Here is an 8,663-nt window from a genome sequence, read left to right on the forward strand (position 1 = left end):
GGGGGGGGGGAGTAATAATGACTAATTGATTAACTACTGCCAATCCCTACTAAGATTTATTAGTACGGACACTTCAGTACTTGACTATGTTCTGATTGATTAATTGATTAATCTATAGAATCTTAAAAACTGGTTTGGGTATCAAGAGAACTGTAAACTACGAAGTGGAAACTAAATCTCAAGATCTGTCTGGAAACCAGTTCTACTCCCTAGCCCTAACCCTGGCAAACGAGGTAGGTTGACCCAGCTTACATCAACATTTTTGTTTGACATGGAGGTTGAGCTGAGAGTGCTATGCAGTATTGTAGAAATCATTTGAGACCTTTAAGAGGTTTGTACGGTGTATAACTGTAAAGTAAGAGCGCAAAAATCGATTTTAAAATCCTCCTGGCGCTCGCTTCCAGGCAGGTTGTGGCGCAGCACGGCTGCCCAGTATGTTGTGGCACGGAACGAATGCCCAGTATGTTGTGGCATGGAACGTGGCATGTTATAAAAATAGAAGTATTCCCGTCCAGGCCATAGTTTGATCTGATAATATAGTAGTGAACTGTACTTTTCAATAGTTATGTACTAATTATTAAATTGATTTGAATATAAAATCTAAAATAGTCCGTGGTATCGTATCCTGCACAATAAACTTAAATTGACGGATAAAGGACTTATTCTCAAATTTAAAAGTTGCAATAGTGAATATCGAGTTCAAGCTTTGCAAAAGAGTTCTGTTCTCCTTTTAGTTCAGAGCAATTAACCCTTTAGAGGAATTAACCTCTCCTATCTTACTTTTTTTCATTAGTGGAGTTTTAACATTTTAAATTAGAAAATGGGGGGGGGGGGAGAAGGGGAATAAATGATTTTTCAAGATAATACACAGCCCTGAATGTTGTTGTTGTTCAGGTGTTTCTGCCGAGCTTATCCCTGCTGCAATCCAACTGTTGTATTGCGGAGGAGATCTGGTCTCTTATCAGGTAGATTAGGATTCTTCTAGAGTAAATAAGTATCCCTCTATAGTAGATCAGGATTCTTCCACAGTAGATTAGGATCCTTATAGAGTAAATTGGTTCCTTCTAGAGTAAATTTGGTTCCTTCTAGAGTAGATTAGGATACTAATAGAGTAAATAAGTAGAGTAGATTAGGATTCTTCCACAGTAGATTAGGATCCTTATAGAGTAGATTAGGATCCTTATAGAGTAGATTAGGATCCTTCTATAGTAGATTAGGATCCTTAAAGAGTAGATTAGGATCCTTATAGAGTAGATTAGGATCTTTCCACAGTAGATTAGGATCCTTCCACAGTAGATTAGGTTCCTTCTAGAGTAGATTAGGATCCTTATAGAGTAGATTAGGCTCCTTCTAGAGTAGATTAGGATCCTTATAGAGTAGATTAGGATCTTTCCACAGTAGATTAGGATCTTTCCACAGTAGATTAGGATCCTTCCACAGTAGATAAGGTTCCTTCTAGAGTAGATTAGGTTCCTTCTAGAGTAGATTAGGCTCCTTCTAGAGTAGATTAGGTTCCTTCTAGAGTAGATTAGGTTACTTCTAGAGTAGATTAGGTTCCTTCTAGAGTAGATTAGGCTCCTTCTAGAGTATATTAGGTTCCTTCTAGAGTAGATTAGGTTCCTTCTAGAGTAGATTAGGATCCTTCTAAGTTCTAGAGTAGATTTTACCCTTACATTTACCGTCATTTTTAAAGATATATTTGACATTCTTACTTTTCAACTTATTCTTGAGTATGAACGGATCCTGTCTTACTTTTGAGTAGGAACTAATCCGATGTTACTTTACTTAATTTTCAACTTACTTTAAAAAGATCCGGTCTCTTTTTCAACTTACTTTGAAAAGATCCGGTCTCTTTTTCAACTTACTTTGAAAAGATCCGGTCTCTTTTTCAACTTACTTTGGTCTCTTTTTCAACTTACTTTGAAAAGATCCGGTCTCTTTTTCAACTTACTTTTACGTCTGAACAGATCTTTGGATCTTCTGCCAGTGGCAATATTGGACTAAACAAATGTTAGAATAAAAAATGTGAAAAATTTGCTTTTCCATCACTGCCAAATATAGGCAAAAAACCTGCCCGGTAATCCTAAATATTAAACCAGCAATTTATGCATCACCATTTTCAGGCACTTCCCGTATGCACACAGATACAGGCTTTATGACAGCTGGAAGGTAAGAAGTTTATTTTTCACTTTTAAAATTTTTATGACTTATATTAAAGGAAGTGTAAGCGTAATTTTAAGTGACCTTCTATAACAATATGGCATGCCCGATTTACAACGGTACCCTTTAAAGCTTTGGCTGTTCAAGGTTATAATGCAAAGAAAGTTATTTCAGAGGTGTACGCATCTTTTGTACTGCAGTTTACTGTATCTGGGTGGTAATGTAAGCACAGTACATATGTCACAGCCTGACCTGGGATCAATATTTCACATAAAAAATCAATGAAATATTCTGGTCATAGGAAACTATTATGTGAATTATCAAAATTTTCAAAATTCAATGCTTTTATCCTCCTTGGATACGAAAACGAACACTGATGCATCTATTCTTGTTTACAAATTCCGCCCAGATAGACCTGGTTTCAATATGTACGCAGAGTATACGCAACTGAAATAAACTTTCTTTGCATTATAACCTTGTGGCTGATCAAGTATGAAATAGATATGCATGATTTTGTTAATTCAAACTGTTTATTTTCATTTCTGGTTTCCCTGCTAAAGTGACTTGTGCATTTCTTGCTTATAAGGAATAATGGAGAAACACAGAATTAAACACTTCTCGATTCAGAAAAACAATGTTATCCTCCTCATTTTCGATCAGATTTAGGTTTCAGGCGTTCTGTTGTAAATCGGGCATTGCTATCTTTGCAGGGAGTCACTTGAAATATCGCTTACAGTCCCTTTAAGTGGAAGATATTTTTAATTATTGAGCTAAAATAAATATTATAAATCTTTTTATTTTTAGCGCTATTCTTCATGACATTATACATTTATATTTCCAGGGTGAGACAATGCTTAAGCACCCTGTTCTCATCCGAGCTAAGGCGAAGACGTTTGAGTCGATCAAGCGGATCATGAAGATGATGTCCAAGGAGAACGTGAAGCACACTGGCAGGCAGCTGGGTAAACTCAGTCATAGTTCACCAGCCCTTATATTCTCGTATATAATTCAACAGATTCAGGTTTAACTTCAATTACTATTATTTTTTGCCATAGTTTATCTAAGAATATGGAAAAATATATCGAATCTAAGAAATCTGTATATGCAGAGAAATTATATTTTTTACTTCCGTTTGAACAACATTTTATAAACTAAGGAACATCAAGACAGTGTTTATTTTGCAAAAATGTAAAATTATCTTTTTGTTATTTATTTTTTAATCCCTTAAAGGGTTACAACAGAAAATTTATTTTGTCTGTGTGCTAAAAGAAATAGCTTTTACATTACGCAATACGCATACTATTTTCATTACTTAAATTCAAGATTTTTTGTCAAAAAATTGTCATAAGAGTGCTTTTAAACCTGACAGTTCCTGATAATTTTCAATTTAATATTTAGGTCGCCGACAATCTGATAGGTTCTGATAATTATAAATTTAATATTTAGGTCGCCGACAATCGGATAGGTTCTGATAATTATCAATTTAATATTCAGGTCGCCGACAATCTGATAGGTTCTGAAAATTATAAATTTAATATTCAGGTCGCTGACAATCTGATAGGTTCTGATAATTATGAATTTAATATTTAGGTCGCCGACAATCGGATAGGTTCTGATAATTATAAATTTAATATTTAGGTCGCCGACAATCTTATAGGTTCTGATAATTATCAATGTAATATTTAGGTCCCCGACAATCTGATAGGTTCTGATAATTATCAATGTAATATTTAGGTCGCCGACAATCTGATAGGTTCTGATAATTATCAATTTAATATTCAGGTCGCCGACAATCTGATAGGTTCTGATAATTATAAATTTAATATTTAGGTCGCCGACAATCGGATAGGTTCTGATAATTATAAATTTAATATTTAGGTCGCCGACAATCTGATAGGTTCTGATAATTATTAATGTAATATCCAGGTCGCCGACAATCTGATAGGTTCTGATAATAATCAATGTATTATTTAGGTCGCCGACAATCTGATAGGTCCGGTCGTAGACTCCATTAAATACATGAGCAATCTTTCATTCGACGTCCTTGGGTTCTGCATCATCGAGAGCCTCAACGACCCGGACAAGAACAGGACAAAGACGGACGGAACCTCGATCTCGATGTGGTTGACGAATCTAGCTGTGTTCTGCGGCGCTGTGTTTAAGAAGTACAATATTGAGTTGACCGGCCTACTGCAGTACATTGCAAACCAGCTGAAGGCTAAACACAGTCTAGATCTTCTTATTGTGAAGGAGGTAAGGCTTTACTAAGTTTATATATTAATCGTAAAATCCCTCCCTCCCCCCCCTTTTCAGAAAATAGTTTTGACACTAAATTAGGAACCTATTGTTTAGAATTTAGATATTTCAAACTAAACTCTTTTCTATTTTTATTTTGGAAATATCAAAAGTTTACAAAGATATATGGATTGGAAAATTTGAGTTTGTAGCGGAAACTCATTCCTTTATTTGATGTTAAAGCCACCAGGTTGACAAATATTAATATTGAACTTCTTTGTTTTTTAAAATAGGTTGTTAACAAGATGGGAGGAATAGAAGCTTTTGAGGAGATGACCAAAGAGCAGCTAGAAGCAGTTTCAGGGGGTGAACTCCTTAGACAGGAGGCAGGCAACTTTAGCCAGGTATTAAACTCCTTAGACAGGAGGCAGACAACTATATCTAGGTGTTAAGCTCCTTAGACTCGAGGCAGACATCCAGGTATTAAGCTCCTTAGACTCGAGGCAGACATCCAGGTATTAAGCTCCTTAGACTGGAGACAGACAACTATAGCCAGGTATTAAGCTCCTTAGACTGGAGATTATTATTTTTATCATTATTATTATTTTTATTATCGTCATTATTATTTTTATCATTATTATTATTTTTATTATCGTCATTATTATTTTTATCATTATTATTATTATTTACTATTGTATATGTTTAAGGTTAAGAATACCCGTAAATCTAGTGGTAGACTGAAGGACTGTTTGATGGAGATGAATCTAGCTGTTCCTCTCGTCTTACTTATGGCACAGCAGGGTAGCTGTGTTGTCTATCAGGTCAGTGCACGGGTGCACGGGTGGAAAGATATAAATGTGCATTTATCTTTTATTTATTTAAGCATCAAATAAGTTTGACATTTCAAAGGTTTACAGTTTACACTATCAGGTTCCCAAGTTTTCTGTTTTAGAGATTAGAAAATTTGAGTTAGCGACAAAGGCTCAATTCCTTTGACATATTTTGTTTTAGCCAGTAAGATGAGTACCTCTTCAAGAATTGTTTTTATATTTGAACAAACATATGAAGTTCTGGTAATCTGAAGGAAATTTTACTTTACAATGTCCAAACTGAAACAATGGTTGGCGTTAAAGAACAATACAATGGAGACGTTTTCGAGTTAAGTTTTGATTTCTAACAAGTAAACAAAGAGAAGCAGTTAATTGACAGCTCCTCTTTGTTTTCATGTTTATTTGTATCCACCCTGTTTTGAAGTTAGGAAAAAAACAAAAATTGAAGTCGTCTTCATTATATGGATTTATACGATGACTGCTGTATTTCTTCAGGAAACAGAGAAGGATCATCTGAAGCTGGTTGGGAAGCTGTTTGATCAATGTCATGATACATTAGTTCAGTTTGCAACATTTCTAGCAACAAACCTCTCACAGGTAAAATATTGGGGAAATCTTTAACCTATCTCGATTGGGCTATTTTTGTCTAATATGGAGGGGGGGGGGGGGTTTTTCACCCAATGATTCTGCCTTTAGAGTTGAGATAGGGGAGTGTGATAATTGTCACAAGTCCAACTTTTCAAGGCCTACTCAATAAAAAAAACTTAGATCTCTAACTTTAATGATTAGGGTGCAAGGGAGGATTATAAAAACGTTCAAAAAGTACGTTGGACAAAGGTCAAAAATCATTATTTTTACTTTTGACAAATATTAACATGCGACACATTTTGGCATATCCATTTTTTCGAAGGCTTTTTAAATATATAAATTTTAGCCCTGTAGCTTCATTAATAATAAATTCATCAACCATTTCTTAGTTTTTTGAAACACCAACCCCCTGTTTGACCGTCCTCCACTTTGCATCGAAAAAAATAACAAAATTTGTTCAAAACTATCAAGTTAAAAAAGTGAAGAAGTTTTAGCCTTCTAATGTTTTTAAGTGATTTAGAAAAAGCAGAAGAAAGGGGTGAACAACATCCTCCCCTAATCGTGACAGGGTTAAAGGAACTGTTGACGTAATTTGAACTGACCTGCCGAACAAGAGCATACAACTTATTTGCAACCTTTCATAATGTTAACTGTTCCAACTTGAAATAGTCGGATTTCATCATAATTATTTTTTAATATAATTTCTTGGGTATGTGCTCATGGAACCTCACAAATATGATATAATATTAATCTTATGAGGATAATAATGATAATGATAATGATAATGAATGCCACAAACTATGTCAATATGTTAATATTATTCTGGTTTATTTTGAATTTGTTTAGGACGATTACTCCAAGATAATGAATCCTACAAACTATGCCAATATGTTAATATTATTCTGGTTTATTTTGAATTTGTTTAGGACGATTACTCCAAGATAATGCCCCCACTGCCTCAGCTTTTATCTGAGTTCTACGTAAACCCTGATATTGCGTTCTGTCTTGCAAGGTAACAAAATAAATTAATCAAAGCTAACAAAAACGGTCAAATGTCAAGTAGATCATTCTGGGAAGGAATTTGATTTTAGGTCGCTGAATTACTTACCACCGGTTCAGCGACTTTTCTAGTTCATTAAATTTGGACCATGTTAAAAAAAATCTATTTTCCCTCCAAATAATTTCTTTCTCATGTAAAAAAATTACTTAAAATGAAATTGGATGAAAACTAAATAAAATAGTTTTTTTAAAGAAAGAATAAATAAAATAATTTTTAATAAGATATATAAATGTAACTACAAATATCAACTCATAAAGTATGTTTTGAAATTTTTTAATATTTTTTTATTAACTTTTTTCTTTTATAAACATAATTATTATTTAAGAAATACTTTTTTTTGGCAAATTGACAGTTTTGCAGCTAAAATAGTAAATTATTTAGCATGATGTGTAAAATGTACACATTATCGGTCTCGACAACCACTGTATATATAGCATCGCTGGTTTGATATTGTAATATTGTAATAATTGACAGGTATTTAAAAATGGTAGCATGGCTCAAATTTTTCCTCGCCGCTGCTGAGATCTCTTTAAAGAGATTCGCAAACTTAAACCAAGTAACATTCCGTACAGCAGAAAAACCACATTGAGCGCTTAAAATTGATTGGAAATTCATGTGTAAGATGACGATCGGGCTGAAAATCCAGAAATTGGGAAGAAGTTGAGACTCTAACTCAAAGGAAGGATGACTCAAGCAATCCCTGTAAAATATTTGATTTGATTTGATTTGATTTGATTTGATTTGATTTGCAGGCCGATGTTTAATCATCTGATTAGCACAAAGTTTGAAGAATTAAGGAAAGCTGACAAACACTGGAGAGGAAAAACTTCCCAGGAGAAACAGGTCAGCCTATTTTTTTATAAAATTGGGACTTGGTCTTGATTTCTACGGAATGATGTTTCATGTTTTTAATTTTTTAATTGTTCTAACTTTTTATTTAAAAAAATTCAAATTTTGAATTCAAATTTTTATTCATTGATGAGGTTTTTATTTTTTAAATTTCTTATTTTTTTATTTTAATTTTTTTGTTGCATATTTAGGCTAAGCATGCTGAAGCAGCAAGGATGATAATGGAACCATTGACCGCTGCTATCACTCCTGTTTATCCCACCAAGGTAAGTTTATTGTTCACTTGAAGTCAACACTTTTAAATCTTGGGATCAAGTAATTGATTATCGTCTTATGCAGACCTTTGGATTAATTTATTTTTTTGATATTCCTAAGTGGTCTTTGGGAATCCAGCTTTTGTAGAAGATCCACTATCAAAAATATCAGTTTTTGAAATTATAAACATTGAAATCTAATGAATCGGGATTGGTCTTCTTTGCAAGGAGTATAGGGTCACTTGAAATTACGCTTCAAGTCCACATAAATGTTGTTTTCGTTTCCCCTTTAAGGCTAATTTTTAAAAGATGGAAAATGACTTTATGGGGAAAATTAAAGAGTTTAATTGCAAAACAAAATTGCACGATTGAAATCCAACCTTTTTTTTATTTTCTTCCCCTGAAGATTTAAGAAATTGTAAACATTTTTTTTTTGTAGATTTGGGATGATATCACCCCTCAGTTTCTGGCAACCTTCTGGTCTCTAACCATGTATGATCTGTATGTACCAGAGAAGATGTATCAGAAGAAAATCAGAGAACTCAAGGTATAATCAAAAGTTTTATATTGATGGATTGCGGGTTAGATGGTTTGATGGTTTGATGGTTTGATGGATTTTTGGTTATTTATTATCAGGACAGAAAATCACAGAACATAAGGTACCCGGGGGGGGGGGGGGGGGTTTTT

General features: G+C 33.9%; 1 protein-coding gene across 1 annotated transcript in view; it reads left to right on the top strand.

Moving 5' to 3' along the window:
• Positions 1–8,663, top strand: part of LOC111699718 (THO complex subunit 2) — a 29,060-nt gene that overhangs the window by 9,820 nt on the left and 10,577 nt on the right. The window contains exons 15-26 of the mRNA XM_023470445.1: positions 119–233; positions 895–965; positions 2,124–2,169; positions 3,002–3,181; positions 4,135–4,413; positions 4,689–4,799; positions 5,103–5,216; positions 5,721–5,822; positions 6,740–6,825; positions 7,626–7,716; positions 7,914–7,988; positions 8,416–8,523. Of these exons, the coding sequence (XP_023326213.1) occupies positions 119–233; positions 895–965; positions 2,124–2,169; positions 3,002–3,181; positions 4,135–4,413; positions 4,689–4,799; positions 5,103–5,216; positions 5,721–5,822; positions 6,740–6,825; positions 7,626–7,716; positions 7,914–7,988; positions 8,416–8,523 (1,378 nt within the window). The remainder of the gene's footprint in view (positions 1–118; positions 234–894; positions 966–2,123; positions 2,170–3,001; positions 3,182–4,134; positions 4,414–4,688; positions 4,800–5,102; positions 5,217–5,720; positions 5,823–6,739; positions 6,826–7,625; positions 7,717–7,913; positions 7,989–8,415; positions 8,524–8,663) is intronic.

This window comes from Eurytemora carolleeae, unplaced genomic scaffold (assembly GCF_000591075.1).
Source record: "Eurytemora carolleeae unplaced genomic scaffold, Eaff_2.0 scaffold262, whole genome shotgun sequence".
In the NCBI taxonomy this organism is placed as follows: Eukaryota; Metazoa; Arthropoda; class Copepoda; order Calanoida; family Temoridae; genus Eurytemora; species Eurytemora carolleeae.